An 18,360-nucleotide genomic window follows, 5' to 3' on the forward strand; every position below is an offset into this window, starting at 1 on the left:
TGTGTCGACGCTGTCCCCACCACGCCAGGCCAGACAGCCCTCGGCCACCCCTAACAAGAAACGGGGTCCTAAAGTGGTGGGGGCCGCCAGCGGAGGCGGGCAGGTGAGGGAGCTACCGCAGCCGGGACGGGACGGGGCGGGGTGAGGCCGCTGCTGGGTGCAGTCCCTGGCCCCCCGCCTCTCCGCCCGCCCTCGCAGAGCCCCAGGCCCGGCCCCACGGGCGGGCGGCGCCGGCTTCGCCCCCTCGCTGCGCAGAGGGCGCGGGGTAAGGGGGAGTTCGGCGCTGCGCAAGGAGCGGGGCGTGTAGAGGTGCTCCCGCGGCGGGGGAAGGAGCTCGCCTCTCCCGCTCGCCATGGCAGCGGGGCCGCCTCGGGGCTCCTCCGGCAGAGGCAGCGGCTCTGCCTGGGGAGGACTTGGCCGGGGGAAGCCGCGCACCTGCGGAAGCGGCTGCGAGCCCTGCCGGCGCCTGCGGCCGCGGGGTGCTGTGGTGGAGGGCTGGGGTTGGCTGGGAGGGGGCTGCCAGGGTGGGGAGAGGGTGCGGCCTTGAATAACGGAGCTTGAGAAACAGAAGTGTGGGGTGCGGCCTCCGTGGCTGCCTGCCGCAGCGCCAGGGATTCCTGTTCTCTGGAGAAGGTGTGCGCTGCCAGCGGGGGCGGCTGGCAGCCCTGTGCCGTCCGCAGGCAGAGGGGCGGACTTCAACACACTTGGTGCTGTCGCACAGATATTGTTACCCAGGTAGGGCTTCTTGTTCCTTCTGCAGCGTTTCTTGTCTGGGTAGAAATCAAAATACAGCCACTTCTCCCATGTACCTGACAATTGCGGTCAGGCTGCTGGTCCTACCGAGCAAATGGCTGCTGTCCCCACATCAGCTCTGTGGAACAAGAAACTTGAGTCCCATGAGCTACTTCTTCCCTCTGTTCATGAAGTAGCACAGGTTCAGCACATTTCCAAGCTCACCCACAGTTATTTTAGGTATATTCAAGTGTGCCCAGAACATGCTGGTGTGATGGTGCAGCCCATACAGGACCCTCTAGACATGCCCATCGTGCTTCCAAGCCATTTTGTGTTTGTAAAGTATCAATTCTGTGTTTTAAACAGGGGAAGTTCAGGTTGGATATAATGAAGTTCTTTACTGTGAACGTGGTGAGGCACTGGAATGGGTTGTCCAAGGAAGCTGTGAATGCTCCATCTCTGGCAGTGTTCAAGGCCAGGTTGGACAGAGCCTTGGGTGACATGGTTTAGTGTGAGGTGTCCCTGCCCATGGCAGGGGGGCTATAACTGGATGATCTTAAGGTCCTTTCCAGCCCTAACCATTCTATGATTCTGTGAATGGTGATCTCAATGATGTTGGGCATAAAAACTTGTGTAATAAAGCCATTGTCTTCTGATAGATGTTTTACTTTCTGTCAACCACTGGTAACAGAGTTCCATAACCCTTATGTGACTAGGTTTCATTCCTTTTACAAAATACAGCACACCAATAATATACTCTGAAAATCAAAGTTGTGTCTACGTTTTTCAATATAAAATGTGCAAACAGTTTTCTGGATGCATAATTTTGAAAAGTCATGTGCATGAAGTGAACTTGCATAAAATGAAGTTGCAGCTGTATTCAAGGTAAGCAGTTTTCTCACTGATCACCTGTACTGGGTTGGCTGACGCGAGTGAGAAAACCGTTCTCCAGTCAATATACATTAATTTTTCACTTTATGTCTGTGAACTACAATTCTCCACAGGAGAGGAAAGTTAGTGCAACATAATTGTTGGAGTGTTTTCATCAATTTAAAATAGAGACTCTGAATTTAATATCGCTTTATTTCTCTGACTGTTACAGTTTTCAAGGTGCTGTGATGCATATATTAATTTTGGTGTGCATGTAATTTAGACACTGAATGTGTATATGTTGTAATGAGTCTACAGTTATGCAGTGTATTATACTGACAAATGTACTGTATACTGTTAGGCAGTAGAAAAACATCTGAAGAGCTGTGGCTTTAAGAGGACTGTGAGTGTCTTAGTATTGTACCTGGATGGACAGTGAGTAAAATATATTTCCAAGTTTGGCTTTTACTAGAAGAAAAGCGCACAGTAAATGGTAACTTTTCATAGTGCTTTTTGTATCAGAGAATCTCCGAACATCATCTGTATGTGAAATATCATGTGAAGGAAGAAGCGGTGAAGATATACTGACATACGCAGCAGAACTATACTCACAGTGAAATAGTTAACTGCCTCAGCCTTAGATACACAATCCCAGAATTGCTTGAGGGTCCGCAAGTTCACAGGGTTGTGCATGAACTTCTACCACAGGGAGCAGAGGAGTGAGGCTTAATGGGCTGATCTATGCCTGTTCGAACTGGCTCATAAGGCTGGGTGGAAAGAGTATCAAGAAGGCAAATAAAAAAAAACACAGGACCTACCCAGTCTAAGAACTGCCAAATTTCTGACCTCCCTAAAGAAAGTTGTTACTGCAATAGTGAAACTCATTGGTAGCGCCTTTGAAATTACCTGCATTTCTGCTACTAAGAATTGAAGGAAGGGCAGGGCAACATAAAGTGAGTATGAGAACACTTGTTTGGGGCTGGCAGTCCTGATCGGAGAACTGATCTCCTCCGAGAGCTTTAAGAAACAGCTTAAGATGTAGAGTAGATGAGAAGAAACCATGTAAGTGAAAGAAGGCAAAGCTTTCATGAACCTGTGGGTGATCTAGGTTGATAGAGGTGTATGTTGTAGGACGAGCATGAGGAGAGGCTACCATGGAAAGATGGATACATGACAGGGCAGACTTCAAAGTTTTTGGAAAACATACTTTGAATTTCTGGCCAGGGCATAATTCCAAGTGTTGCATACCTGTCTGAAGCCTCACAACTGCATCTGCTGTATGTACATTTGATATCATAGATAAATAACTAATGTAGCTTAGTAATTCAGGGACAAGGCTTTCAAGATTTCTAGGTCCTATGAATAATAAAATAAGGTGGCAAGGGATTTCAGTGTCATATAGTTTGGATTTAGTGAAGTCAGGTGGTCTTGAAAAATCTGAGTGTGTCCACTAGTATCTATAAATTCCTTAGCACATCTTCTGATTTACACAAAGTATCTGATGCTTTCCAAAAACAAAGTGTAAATTGGATAGCTACTGTCAAAATTAGTAAAATACATATTTTGGAAAGAAGAAAAGATGCATAAAATCTAAGGGGGAAGTTTTATTAATGAGTAAATGCTAAACAATGCAAGCATATGTGAGAGTGAATTAAGCCTGTGTATACAGTCTTAATAGGCACATTTTCTGATTTTAAACACCTTTATGTGTGCCCTCACTGGCTTTGAATAATTTTTTTGGTATGGCATAAAAAGAAATGTTCAGATGGCAGATATAGAAGTGATCTGTCTTCCCATGAAACTATTTTGAGAAAGATGATGCAAGCTGGCTTCTTTGATGACTGGAGAGAAGTGAATTAGTTTCATTCTATACCAATTTATTTAAACCTTGAACCTCAGCCAATCTCTGTATCAGATCATGCCTCCTTAACTGTTGGTTTGACATAATTTTCTGCTGGCTGAAATAAGAAAATGAAAAAAAATTATAATTAAAGTCAATCAAAAAGGAGGGAATGGGCTTCTATTTTAAAACTCCTACTGTTAAAGGGACATGAAAAAATGTACTTTTGGACACAGAAAGCTGTCATCCTAGGAAAATTGATTAACTTAGCAGTAGGTAGGAAAAGAGTGCTGCAGGCCTAAACGGATAAGTTTGTAAGAAAGACATGCAAAGTCTGGAAGGCATCTAGAAAGGGACAGGCTCTTTTTAAATGTTAGAGGAATTAAGCTCTACCTGGGGCAAATTAAATGCCTTAATACCAGAAAAAAACCAACAGATCAAGGCTTGGAGATAGTCAAGGTGAGGCTGTTACTAAAGAGGGAATAACACCAATTAAAATGTAAACCTGTAAACTAGGTATGGAACAGCAGTGACAAAGAATATGAGGAAATTTTGGCTTTGCTACCTGAAAAACAGTATTCAGAGGTATACAGGAGGATTAGTAGCTCTGTAAGAGCTCTGTTTGTCCTGTCAACACTCATCTGCCTGTCTTTGCTACTTGCAGTACTGTGTTTTCTGGTTACATGTAACAATGGATATACAAATGTGTATTTGCAGGGTTTGTTTTTATGGGTTATTTGAGGAAGCCAAATAGCCAGTTTAACAAAGTAGCAGCATGGGATAATGTGATTTTCATAAATACAGGAAAATAAAAATACAGCATCTCAAATTTGTAGGATTTGGTCTTGACAGATTTTTGTTTTCAAATGCAAGATAATTGTGGCGATTCCCCCTTTGTTTGTACCTGGAGGGTTTGTTGAAAACAAAAAACACATGGGCAACCAGAGGCTAGGCTTCACAGTTAGAAAAGAAGCAGATCATTTTAGGTTGATCATATAAGTTTAATTTTTATCAATCCTGCTAATTTTTTCTGAAACACTGGCTCTAGTCTTGTGACGTATTAAAGTCCACAAGGAAAGTTTTATTATGTCAGTTGAAATTTGTCAAATAAAGATCATTATAATTCTACTGAAAATCAAGAATGTTTATTTAAAGAATGACAAACGAAGAGGAGCAATTAGTGAGGATGACTTGGCAGCTCACTAATATTCTCTGGTTAGTAGGCAGTTTGTTACTGAGGGTACACTGGCAAGCTCAGAGTGCTACATACACAATTAAACACAAAACTCTAACTGGACCATTGGAGATAGTTCCAGTCTCAGCAGATGCACAGTTTGATTTAAAGCAAGACTTACTGAATATGAGTGAATACTAAGTTTATCTGAGGACAGGAGGGGAGTGGAAAAGGGGTGAAAGATTTCACAAGATACACTAATACGAAAAATAATAAGAAATGTACATTGATGTGCTTGGCTCCTCTGGCCCTATGGCTGGACAATCCATACCACATCTACAAAGCAGTTCTTTCAGGTTTGTGTCCCCAGGATGCCAATCTTCTCCTCCTGTGTTCTGAGCAGAATTTCTGCTTACTGCTGAGTACATGGGACTCACTTTCCCTGGGAAAAGAAGTGCTGTTATGGGTTAAAAACAGTGTATCACTTAGTTTGTTCCCATTTCTTTGTCACCTGCTGCTTTGTTACACTTTCAGATGTGTAGAATGCTTACAATATGCCTGGCATCTCTCTCATCTCAGGGTGAGAAACGATGTTGATTAGTGTCTGTGACATTTTGAGGAAAACAAGCTTGAAAGAAACATGAACACCAGAGACAATACAGAAGATAACAAAATATGGCAAACAGAAGATAAAGTATCATTGGTAGAGAAATATGGATGGGAAATGCTGTTCAGCCTCATGTGGTGTGAGGATGTGAACGCATAGTCTGGGTCAGCCACTGTTCAGAGCTTTTTAACAAGCAATGGGCATGTGAGTGATCCAGGACTCTTGCCATTGGTTAGAGTTTGTAGTAAGGATTAACGGCCTAGTTCACAGGTCACTTCAGGGCAAAGTTGTGGCCACGTATGCTGAAGTTCTGCAGGAGGGAAACAACTCCCAGATGCTGAAGAAGGAACCAATCAGCTAGTGTTGCTCCCGGATGCTGAAGAAAGAACCAATCAGCTGCCTTTGCACTATGTGTAGAGACCAATCAGCTGTCTTTACATTGTGTATAGAAACCAATCATTATAAAGCTTAAGCGCAGGACCAAGCTTGGAAGCTATACAAGGCAGTGCTCCGAAGTGAATAAAGTTCAGTTTCTGATTACATTAGTCAGCATGCTGTCCGTGGATCTTCTGCAAGCCACAACAGAATTTGTTAGTGACTTTAAATTAATAATAATTTGAAATTAAACTATTTTATAAGGAATTCACTACTGCTTGTGGGCAAAGGTAGTAATAGGGATATACTATTGTTTGTGAGGCAAAGGTAATACTAGGTCAGGATAAAAGGAAGTAATGAATTAATCAAGGGTTACTGGGATGTAGAAGGGAAGAAGAAGAGAAGATACATTTGATGCTGATTTGTTGAGGCAAGAGTGATGGGTACCAATGGAAGGAACCAGAGTGAAAAAGTGTGGCATATGTTTGAAGGATGTGACTAGCAAAAAGAAAGCAATATTGAAATCTCCAATAATACTAACTCATTCAAGGTGTTACCAGAAGGCCTGCATAGATTGATAACTAGAATATAAAACTCGGTGTGCAGCATAACAAAATAGTTATCTAATAAATGCAGACAGGTATGGTGAGAATAATTAATTATTTTTCATTTTATTTCAGGTGCTCTGAAATATTTATGTGTGTTACAGGTTCTGTTTCTTCACAACAACCAGTTAAAAAACCTTGCAAAACAGTGAAGGGATTGAAAGGAATGATAAGCTTGCAGACCCTGAGCAATTCCTTGTTTTTGTTGTGCAGAACAGCAAGCAGTAGTCTTTTAGTGTTTCTTATCAGGATGTTTCTTCTCTGTTTACGCATCATTTGCCAATAACTTTTGAAGCTAATTATCAATTTTAGCCAAATTTGACAGAAGAAAGAGATCTGTAAGACATGAAAATTCCACAGAGAGTACCTCAACTAAGAAAAAGCTGCCAAATGAGTTCAGAAGTTAACTCCTTTTGGCTGCTGGCTAGCCAGTCTGCTGGGTGAGTAGCTTGGAGGCAGTCAAAGCAGTTTACCTGCTGCCTTTTTGTCAGAGCAAATGGGAGCACAACGAGATTATCATATAGCTGAAGGGAGTTGAGAAATGGGTGTTATTACTGTTGAGAGTATGCGTGATAGGTTATAGAACTCAAACTTCTGTCTCATTAATTCTGTTGCTCACAGAACTTACTTTCTGCATCTTTATGGCGGATTGGGGATTTCTAGAGTCCGGGAATAAATACACTTTAGATATTATTATATATTTAGATATATCCTATAACAATATCTGTTAAGTAGCATACAGGCTGGAAATAAAAATAGCATGGGGTCTGAAGTTTCAAATGAAGTTATACAAGAGAGTGTTGGCTCTGCTAAGTTACAGCATAAGAAGGAGCCTCCAGGGAAAGTAGAATTATGTGCTGTAAACCTATTGAAAGTGAAAATGTAAGCAGTCTTTTTCCATGCTTCCTGAAAGAATGTCTCATAGGTGATGTCAAATGCTCAATACTTTGAGAAAACAGAAAGCAAGTTTAATGATAGAGTTGATGGAGGTAGTGTCATGAAGCCATACCTCCTTATGCATTCAGAAAACTGAATGTCTGATTGCAGGAAAGGAAAACACGGCTTGGAAAGTAAACTTAGTCTATTTGAAAATGTAGTTGTTTGAAGTGATTAGGGGAAGTTTGGACAGACATCCATGTATGAATGATGCAGTCACTTGGATTTAATGTTATAGCCCTACAAATTAATAGGGAGCTTCAACAAGTAACAGGGAGTTTGTCATACTCGTTGCAACCATTTGTGGGAAATAAAGACAAATAGCAGATAGTTAAAGTGCTACCAAGTTATTGTGAATGGCAGTTACAAAGGCATAGTGAAAACTGCACATTGGACCGGTCACCACCATAGAAAAGCAAGTGTTTAAGAGAACTATCGAACAGTACATGGGATGTACCAGTCTACTCTGATTAGAAGGAAAAAAAAAAAAAGTTTCTTTTAGTCAAAGATCTGAGAGTAAACACTGATCAGTGGAAGAAACATAATAACTTTAATAATCTTAACTTTACAGCCCTTCCCTCTGACCTTTTTAGGCAGGAAGAAAACCCGTCAATGTGTTTGTTTCAAGAGATTTCATAATAATGAGTTCTCAAATTAGCAGGACTCTATTGGTTTAATAAAATGTACATTCATATTTGAAGCGAATTACAGCAGTAAATTAATAAGTTAAATTTTAAGTCATATCCTATATATCATATCACTGTATCATTAGTATGCTTACTTTCAATAGTAAGTGTGAAATGGGTACAGAGCTTGCACTGTGTGCCTTTGAAAACGGCTGCACCCATAAATCACCTCTGTAGAATAAAAACTGTTTGGGGGATGGAAGAGTTCTCACTGTTGTGAGTGGTGTTTTTGTTTTTTGTTTTTGTTTTTTTTTTTACTGCCTGACATTCCGATAAAACAAAAAAAGCACTTGCTGGCCTTCAGCAGAGCTCCTGCTTGCACAATACAGTTTATTCTTTTGTAGCTCTTGGGGACATTAGGACTATTAAAATGGGGCTGTCTAATACACTGTTATTGTTCATTTCAGAAGTAGCATCCAGCTGCTAAAATGTTGCATTTCTCTTCCTTAAGGCTCTCTTGTGACTTTAACCACTGCCCTGCACTGGATTTGTAGCAGGACGCCATTCTTCGTCAGGCATTTAGGGAAGACACTCAGCTTCTAAAGATTTACTGGATGGATTGCTCACAACAGCAGCCTTTTGGGAGACAGGGAGGGTTTCTTTATGGGCTCACCTTGTGCTCACATCCCCCTTTTGGAATCCAAGAGTTTTGTTACGTACTCTGTAAATTGCCTCAAGTGATTTATTACCCACAGCTGATAACATCTTGCTGCTAGACCTCAGAAAACTTTTTGTTCTTTACTGTTTTTCTACCGCAGTAGTTCCTTTCTGCCCCTTGTGGGATAGGCACACTGTTTTCCTACACTCCAAATAGAGAAAACAGGCAGAACTGTGGAGGAAGAAAGCATTATACCTAATGTGTGGAAGTAAAATTTCATGACCTTGACAAGAAAGTAGATAGCAGAGCCAAGAATTGATCCCAGGTGTTTTGTAAAATAAGACTGACTTGATACGTACAATGCTTGGATTTATTGTAAGAACAAGCAGTAGAAAAAATCAGACACTCCAAACCAAACCTACAAATCATGCTTTATGTAGCATCCGGGTTCAGAAGTACTTAGTATCAACCCCGGTTTGTGCCTTGGAAAAATCTGTCTTGAATCTTCATTCCCTCCCACTACCAAACACACCTGCTTTGGGAAACATTTTCCTCTCGGGAGTGCTGTCATGTACTTTCTTGACTCAAGGACAGGCTATCCCATATATACCTAATATTCTTTCTGATCAACACTTCCTAGAAAAAAATAGGTTTGTATTACTTTGTTGGGTAAAAATAAACTTTCTTTTGCTGCCACCTTGTGGGTCTCTCACTACTTCTAAGTACAGTGATTTTTGAAAAGTCTGGTAAAGAATTAAAATGCGTGAAGTTCTCTGAAACATGAGCAGGTGTTTTCTGTGGAGGGGATACCAACTGCCCATTCCAGCTTTACTGCACCCTTGAAATAACTGCTAAATGACATCAAGCACTAAGCCCTCTTCAGAAGTCATACTTACCCTGAAGAACATGAAATAATATCTTGTCATTTACAAGTCTGTGTGGAATATTTACAGACATTTTTCTTTCTTCTGATACCTCTTACGTGCTTCTGTAGTATCATCTTTCTCTCCCAAACTGCTAAATTTACCTGTAACAGGATTTTTTACTCTAGAGTGAATATTAGTCACAGCCTCTCCTCAGAAAGAGAAAACCAGACCAGTGCAGACCTTGGTAGAAGTCAAAATTATTAATTTAAGATTTTTCTTTCTCTGCTCTGATCTCAAGGTGGCAGCCTCCTGATTATTTTTACTGTCTCAGACAAGCAGCATTTGTATGAGAAGAAAAATAGCATTATTATGTTTTTCATGTAGGAAAAAATCCCCCACCCAACACACTTTGTTTGTTTGTTTGTTTGTTGATCTGGGAATGGGCAGTTTCTATTTTGACCAACATCAGGTCACTCATGAAACAAACTGATCTGGCATGTCAGCTGGGCTAGTGCTCCACATCTGGCAAAGCAGCGGCACAGGATTGATGCCTGCCTCTGCCTTGCAAAGGTTTGATTATTCAGGTGATGGGAACCTGAATGTACTTTAGTGAAGTTCCTAACAGGTGTTTGGAGCTTAGTACCTCAAGTCCCAGTGGAAGTTAGCAGGACGCAGGCTCTCAGGAACTTAGGCCTTTTTAAGCATTTTACTCTTGAAGTTTCTTAAGTTTTCAAACTCATCTCTCAAAACATCAGGAGACTGAGTATTTATATTGTATATAGTGTCAGTGGCATGAAAACTTTGTATCAGCTGTGATGAAGCCTTAGGTGACCTAGGGCTCACCTGGTTTTAATAACCCTCTCCCCTTACAACTTTTGTGTCTTACCTTTAAACTGTCACACCTAGAAGACTACTGTTATTTAAAGTAGGTATCACCTAACAATACATGAGACAATCAAAGGCAAACACTTGGTGGTTTTGTCTTATATCATAAAAAATTAGAAAAAAATCCACCTTCAAAAGTTTGGAATACATGATGGCACCTCTACTCAGTTCTTGCCTGTGGGACTTTACATACTCTGAAGTAAGCCAATGCTTGCAGTCCATGTTTAATTGAGGTATTCTGCATGTGTAAAGAGACTGTGCTTTGTTTACCCAGTGTAAGAACAATTTGATAATGTTTTGTACAACGTTTTTGGCTAAGAGTGATCTTTAGTTTTCCTACTTTGTGAAGTTGGTTGTTTTTCTTTTGCTGGGTTTGGGTTTTTCTGATGTTGCTTGTTTTTTTCTGTATACATTTTGCAGACCTATTGCATAACCCACTGGCGCAAGACCCAGGCTACTGGCTTTATGTGGTACATCTCTTTCCTTCAGTACAGCTCCTTGACAGGAAGTGTAAGGATTGCTTTCCTCTTCTCCTAAAGCATTGACAGTTGCTTTCGATTTCAATCCGTTTGGAAGAATAGGTGAATTAATCTTGCCTGTTGTTTTGCATGCTTTTGTTGATATAGTAAAAGATCTAGAGAATAAATACCAATTTGGTTTTTGAAAGATTTGTCAAGGAAATAAGATTTTCACAGCATAGACAGCTTACTTTGCCAAATGCTTTTGATTTATGCCTTTTAAAACTGTGCATGTTTGTCTTGTATCTTGGTCTGTATAGTTCTGGGTAAAAGATAAAATCCTGTGCTTAAAACACGCACCTACATTTGTGCATTCAAACTGGTATATGCATATTGGTGAGCATGTTTACTTAGATATGGGTAATATCCTCAGCTATCTATGTGTTTCTGTACAGTTTAAATATTTGTATCACATTTCTTGGTGAGGTTTGTGCTGCCCAAGTTTTCAAATATGTCTTCATAAATCACTAAGAGATCTTTCAGTTTGTCTACTGTAAATTTTAGGGGGAGAAAGGGGGGGGGGAGGAATGTGTTAAGAACAGCCAGATGATAAATCAGACAATCCATAAACATGCCTCAGCAGACCCAGAAAATCGTTTTTAGTGATTTTTGTCTCTGGTGTTTGGAAAGCTGTGTGGCTGGCAGAAGGACTGAAAATTACTGGAGAGCTCTGAGAAGCAGAGCTCTGTTGACTCCTACCCCAGTACTAGCTCATAAGAAAGTAGCAAGGAAAAACAATGTCATCCTGAAAACCTGCTCCCAAGTCTCTAGGAGAGTCAGGATGCTGGACTTGAGCAAGGCAGCCCCAGGACATCTGCAGGTGCTGGCAGATTGTGTAGCTTTGTTGTGAAGGAAAGCTGGTGGATGGACCACAGCTGCTGAATCTGACCGTGTGGCCATTTGCTTCCATATTCATTTTGCTCTGGTACCTCCATCAGTCTCTTGCATATCTGATGATGTGTTAGACCTGTTCTTAGCATGTCTGTCAGACTGTTTTACTAATGATTGTTTTTGGCTAGAGAGTGACGACTGAAGCTTAATGTGTTGGAAAATGTGTGTTGCATTTACAGCTCTAGAAACACTTCCGTAAAACTTCCTGGACTTAACCTTCTAAATACACTTATGCTGTAATAAGTCCTGCATTAAGACTTGTGGCATTAATTTGCATCAAACTGTACCTTGGACTTTCTATTTAGTGAGCTATTTCTCTAACATTACAAAGCTTCTTCCCCATCTGTGGAACATTACCACAGCATAGTCCTGGCTGTCTCCTTTACTCAAGACATGTGCTCACGCTTCTGTTACCTCCAGGCATGACTACTGCAGTTCCTTCCTAATTGGTCCCCTAGACACCATGACTTCAGAACTTCCCTGAATTCAGAATGCTTCTGCCAGAGTTACTTGTTCTAAACCTTTAGCTCACTTCTGTTCCATAGCTGAAGTACTGCATTAGTATGCAGTTTATCATTGAAATTAACATCGCCTACTTGACTTAAGGGTTTCAAACTCTTTATTAAAAATTAAAAATATTTCTGAATTAAATGCAAAACAGGAAAATTTGAAGCTTTTATTTTGATTTCACTCCAACAGTTTTCTCTGTAAATGAGCAATGGAACTGAACTGGCATTGACACTGGACTTGTTTTTGCTATTTATAACAAAGCTTCCAAATCTTTAGTGACTTCTGCAGTAGATCTCATTTAAGTAGTACGAAAAGTCTTGCTTTCTAGTTTCTTGTTTAAAACTTCTGATCCTACTGCACTCAAAAGAAAAACTTCATTTTATTGCATAGGGCTTCACCCTAAAGCCTTAGGAATTATCAGCCCATGTTCCAATTTTGAATTGTTGTGAAATTACATAGATTTACATTGCTATTGTTACAAAAGTCTGCACACACAAAAAAAAGTGAGTTGCCTTCTGCATGCAGATGGATAGTGCCAGCCTTTTCAGCTGGCAGGGGAAATAAAATGTTTATGTCCCTTTTAACAGCAGTTACACAAAGAGAAAGGGAGTCGGCACTTCATCTTTATCACTACAAAAGGTCTGGTGTCATGCAGTCCATGGCTTTTGGAAAGAGAGTAGATACACTCCTGGAGACTACAGTAGGATCTAGCAAATGCACTCAGCCAGCCAGAAGAGTGATGATGCCCTCAGGTATTTATACTAACATAAAGAAAATCATACATGTTTAGGTGACTGGAATTACAAAAGGTTCTTCTCCTTCATCTGATAAAAAGTTGTTTGTTCTAGTAATAAAGTACAAATGAATCAGGAACTCAACCAAATTTTTTATGACGTAAGCAGTAGTAGCAGCAATAGGCAACAAATGAATCCTTCCACTATGAGTACTGTAGCAAATAAGTTCTACACTCTCGAGTTACAGAATTGTCTTTGAAGGTAGCTGAACAAACAAAATTTCATTATTTTTCCCAACGTGTGTCTTGTGAGTGCTTATTTTATTTAATTCAAAGCATCTCCAGACACTTCTAGGCTGAGTCTCAGTGATCAGCATCACAGGGTTCTGATGCCCTCTAGTGCTTTTGTAAAATAATCTCTTGAAGAAAGCTATTTGCTTCTAAATAGTGGTTTAAATTTTACATATCTTGCCTGGTTTTGTAAGCAGATTCCTTTTTATGCTTTCCAAGCTGAGACTATATTAATGATGTCTTATAATAGCATAGAAAGTAATTTTTAAAATTCTTAAAATATTCGGATCTGAAAGACAGCATGATCCTGGCACAAGAAAGTAGGTGAATACCACCTGGAACCTTGTGACTTGTACCACAGGAGATACCCAGAACAAACCCTGCAATCCCATACAATCTTACCTGCTATCATGGTGTTTTAAAGATAAGAAAAACTGTATTGTGCATGGATGACATTTTAAACAGTAGTGTAGATGCAGTCTGGAACAGTAACAAAATACCTGCTTTTTTTTTTTTTTTTTTTTTTTTCCTTAATGTATATCTCACGGTAATAAACCTGAGAAAAGTGGATTTAACAGTAGTTTTGAGAAGGCTGGGAAAAAAAGATAGCTTAATCATATTGAATAATTGGCTTCTTTTGCTGGTAATTTTCAGCGTATGCATACAATCATCTTTATCTCTACCATGCCATCCTTCATGCATCTAGACAGTGGCATCATCTTTCTGTGAAAGTACAACAGCAACAACAACAAAAAAGAGGCATGGAAATGTATGCCTATGGGAAATAAGCCACAAGACATACACTTAAAAAAAACCCTGATGGATACTTGTTTCCATAGCAATTTAATTAAATACGAACATTTCACATCATCTGCTAGATTCTGGCTCATTTGAACAAGTACTTTAGGAGTAGGATGTCCTAAAGTCATAGGAGTCATAATCCTCAGCTAATGAAAATGGTGTACAGCCATTAATGTCTTCATTTGAACTTTTTGTTACAGGTTCTGAATTTGGAAATCAGAGAAATAAGTAAGTAAATTTTTGGATTTTTTTTTTCTTTTGTATCTCTGAAATATTTATTTAATTTCCTTTTCTCATGCTTAAAAAATACCCTCACCAGAGGATACGGCCAGGAAAAATGAGCTTTTGAACAAATTTCTGGGCTTCATATGTAACATAGTTGCAACTCTATACTGTTCTGATCAGACAACCTACCCAGTGCTGTCTGAAATTTAATATTGAAAGGTATTGCACATTTGGAAATGGGTATATAAAAATGCTATTTATTTGTAAGATCAAATGCTGATCACAGGAAAAAGCATGCTTTAAGTATTAGAGCATCAGAATAGCTGTTCTCTATTATGGCCCAGTAAACTTTCTCCTGACTGGCTGTTCAACATACATACTCTCTGGAAAATATTATGACTTACAGAATGAAACATTTTTAGTCTGTACTTGATGTTACATTTATTCTGTTCAGTTTCAAAATCCTAGAAATAAATGTAAAACTTATCTCTGTGTCTGGATTGAAGCAGCATAAATGTTGCATTTTAATGTGATGACATTTTAGATGCTATGTTTATAAGAGTAAATCTGAAAACTTCAGATATCAGGCTTGGGTTTACATCCTAGATTTACATGTGAAAATATTTGAAACATTTATTAAAGGAAATAATAAAGGCTATACTGGATGATATTCTTTAACAATTTGATTTTATATTGCTGTTCACTTTGAGTACAGCTCTTTACAATCAAGCTACTTAATGTTTAAAAATTGTTTCCTGCTTCCAGTGGAGTTAGCTGTCCTTATTGATAGAATGGTTATACAGCTTCCTCTTTGTCTTACTTAAGTAGATGCTTAGGCTTTTGTCATGGCAAAGAGTGTTACACCCGGTGGAAATGGTTTATATTAGTTTTGCATTACTACAGGTACATCTTTAAGAAATAAATTCTTATAAGATCAGGTTTTAATATTGCATCATCTGAGTTAAAAGGTTTTGGTCTAACATGGAGTCCTTCTCAATTCTGCATTGATGTTGTGCATTTGCCACCTTTCTTTTCTCCCAGACTGCAGCTGTAGCAGGATAAAGGAACAACACAAACTCACTGTCATGGATTCAGAGCTTGGAGAAGGAATATTTGCATCGTGGATAAAGATCCATCATGAAATAAAAGTGCATTTGCATTAATGGATATCATATTGCTATGATATAATAAAATTAGTTTTATGATTTCTGTTGAATCAGAGCATTAAAAGTGTACAGGAATATCTTTTTTTTGGGGGGGGGGGGAAGAGGGAAAGCAGTGAAAACAAGATAGCATTTTTAAGTCTACTATAAATGCATTTTAAATAATTAATAGCATGATTTTTTCCCCCTTTAGAATACTGTGATTCTGACCTTTTCTTATTTTGTTTTGCTTTCTTTAATCTGGTAAAAGAAGGAAACCTTCTGAAAATGTAACATTCTCAGATCCTCACAGTTAGGGTCACCATGACTTCTAACTTCACTTTCTACACAGGGAGCATGTAACAAATTAGCTCCAAAGTAGTTCAGAAGCATTCAGAAAATGCACATTTTCTGTGTTCTTTTTGCAGAGAACCATTTGAGAACCCTGAAGATGCCATTTTACTTCGGGCAGTGGCAAGATCCGTAATGGAATTTTCCTATGTTGACTGGAACAATGTAGCCACCTCTCAAGAAAGACGGCTCGAAAACAAAGCAGCAGCAGAAGCCTGTAAGAAGCTGACAGTCCGATTTAGATGAGTGTTTGCTTCCTGAAGAAAAAAAAGTCATGCCTCTCTCCAGGGTGGAGATAAGCCCCTTAAGTGAGTTACAGTCTCTATAAAACAAGTACATTAAAACATGCACCTAATTAAATGAACTTCCAGCAAAAGAAGTAGTGTAACATTCCTTTTATCATCAGATATGTAATACAGAGAGTGGAGAAATTAAGAAAATGAACGATAGTGCAGGTGGCTTGAAATGATATTCTTACCATACTTTTATTACCAGAAATCATTAAAGCTAAACTGCAAGTTAATTTTTAAGAAACTAAGGATAAATAATTTTGTTCCTTATAGTTTCTACAGAAGAATTAGACTTACCATGTTCACTAGCAGCAATTTGTCCTCATCCATTAACATAAAGATATGAGAAAGCAACCATTAAGATATTCTCATTTCTGAGAGGGATTGAAGTATCAATATGTGTGCTGCATGAATGCACTCAAAGCTCTCAGTTTTATGAGGATACTCAGTACAGTGGAAATGTGATCTCCTAAGAGTGCTTATACCTGGCTCTAATACTCTCCTAGGGTGCAGGCCTGTGCTTGCTGGTCCTTTTAAGAGAGACAGGGCTTGCCACACACAGTGTGTTGCTCCGAGGCTGCTGATAGGTTTTAACACTTTTCTATAACCACATGGGTCATACTGTGCTGTAGCACTACCCGTCACTTTTGGCTTCTTTACCGTCACTAGGGAAGCTACTGGGAGATGTGCGTGGAGATGAAAAACAATGCATTTCCTCACATCCTTCTCCCTCCATTCTGCCAAAGGCTTAGAGTCAATGCTATGTAAGGTATCAAAGCCTTTCTTCAGCCTGTGGTTTGTCTTCCGAGTTCCTTCTTTCTTCCCTTAATTAGCACAGGACAGTCTATGTTGGGAGGGATCTCTGGAGTTTTATCTAGTCCAACCTTCATGTTGAAAGCAGGTCTGAGATTAGGTTATCCAGTGCCCTCAAGGGGAGCTGAGTATTTCCAGCACAGGAGGTACCACTGCTTCTTGTCAATCTCTTTCAGTGTTTAATTGCACTCCAAAGCATTTTTCTTATATTTATATAGAATTTCATGTGCAAAGACTTGGGTCTATTGGCTAATCTCGTCACTGTGCATGCCCCATCTTCTCTACAACTACCTCTAGGTGATCAGATCTCCCCGAGTCTTCTTTTCTATGGGCTGAGCAAACCGAATTCCTCCAACCCTCTTATCACCACAGCGGCAGGATCTCTCTTGTTATTTAATGTCTTGTTTGAACTCAGCTGATGAAAACAGGACATCTTTGACCTACTGTCTGTAATATACTTCTCTCTTTGCTGATGCATGGCACTCTTTACCTTTGGTGCTGCCAGGGCATACTGTTAGCTCCAGGTGAGCTTATTGCTCACAGGGGCACCCAGGCCCTTTTCAGCACATCCCAGTCTGTAGTGCTGCTTGGGATTAACTCCATCCCAGATAGAGAACTTTGTCATTGTTAAATCTCACACTTCTTTTCACCTTTTTGATATTAGAGTCCTTTCTTTTTGATTTCAACTTCCCTGCTCCACGCATTTTGTAATGCCATTAAATTAGACTCATCTTTGAGGTTTAAAAGGAGTAATTGTTAAAGGATTTTACCATGCTTTGTAATCTTTTTGAGCATGTAGATGGGCTCAAAGAAGACAGTGAGTTATTTTACATGTGTATAATCTTTAATGGTGAAAAGTCCATCAAAATTTCAGTTTTGGCTTTCCCACTGTTGCTTACAAGTGTCCCCAGGAACACATAGACTGAACAAAAAAACAATACATAGACTGAACAAAGAGCATCTAGAAGCTCTTTACGTTTACTACATGTTTGCATTTGTAGTGTTTAAATGCTGGATGTTGTCCAACAAGCCACAAATCAGTAGAGTCACTGACTGCAAACACATCCACCTTACTTAAAAGGCAATGCTCTCCATATACTCATTCATTTGAGCTTGGTTAATTCATAGAATCATATAATTATATAATGGTTTGGAGTGGAAGGGACATCAAAGCTCACCCAGTTTCAACCCCCTGCCATGGGCAGGGACACCTTCTGCTAGACCAGGTTGGTCAGAGCCCCATCCAACGTGGCCTTGAACACTGCCAGGGATGGGGCAGCCACAGCTTCTCTGGGCAACCTGTGCCAGAGTCTTACCACCTTCATAATAAAGCGTTTCTTCTCTATATCTGAATCTCCCTTCTGTCAGTTTAAAACCATTCCACCTTGTCCTGTCCCTACAGGCCCTTGTAAAAATCTGCCTCCAGATTTCTTGATAGCCCCTTTAGAAGGCTGTTACAAGGTCTCCCTGGAGCCTTCTCCAGGCTGAACAAGCCTGACCCTCTCAGCCCATCTTTGTATGGTAGGTGCTCAAGTCTTCTGATCATCCTTGTGGCCTCCTCTGGATTCACTCCAACAGTTTAATGCCCTTCTCATGCTGGAAACCCCAGAGCTGAATGCTG

General features: G+C 39.8%; 1 protein-coding gene across 1 annotated transcript; it reads left to right on the top strand.

Moving 5' to 3' along the window:
- The first annotated feature begins 352 nt into the window (after positions 1–352).
- On the top strand, positions 353–16,171 carry LRRC72 (leucine rich repeat containing 72). The gene is made up of 6 exons (XM_065669110.1): positions 353–471; positions 569–735; positions 10,595–10,684; positions 12,681–12,845; positions 14,119–14,146; positions 15,714–16,171. Exons 1-6 carry the CDS (start codon positions 353–355, stop codon positions 15,880–15,882), a joined length of 738 nt encoding a protein of 245 aa, XP_065525182.1. The 3' UTR covers positions 15,883–16,171.
- Positions 16,172–18,360: the final 2,189 nt, after the last annotated feature.

Source organism: Lathamus discolor, chromosome 2 (genome assembly GCF_037157495.1).
Source record: "Lathamus discolor isolate bLatDis1 chromosome 2, bLatDis1.hap1, whole genome shotgun sequence".
Taxonomy (NCBI): domain Eukaryota; kingdom Metazoa; phylum Chordata; class Aves; order Psittaciformes; family Psittacidae; genus Lathamus; species Lathamus discolor.

Excerpts from the sequence above, each read along its gene's own strand:
- LRRC72 (XM_065669110.1), top strand. The coding sequence starts at position 353 with ATGGCAGCGGGGCCGCCTCGGGGCTCCTCCGGCAGAGGCAGCGGCTCT. Across the intron at positions 10,685-12,680 it reads ACAGCTCCTTGACAGGAAGT|CAGTTACACAAAGAGAAAGG; the intron begins GTAAGGATTGCT and ends CCCTTTTAACAG. Across the intron at positions 12,846-14,118 it reads AAGAGTGATGATGCCCTCAG|GTTCTGAATTTGGAAATCAG; the intron begins GTATTTATACTA and ends TTTTTGTTACAG.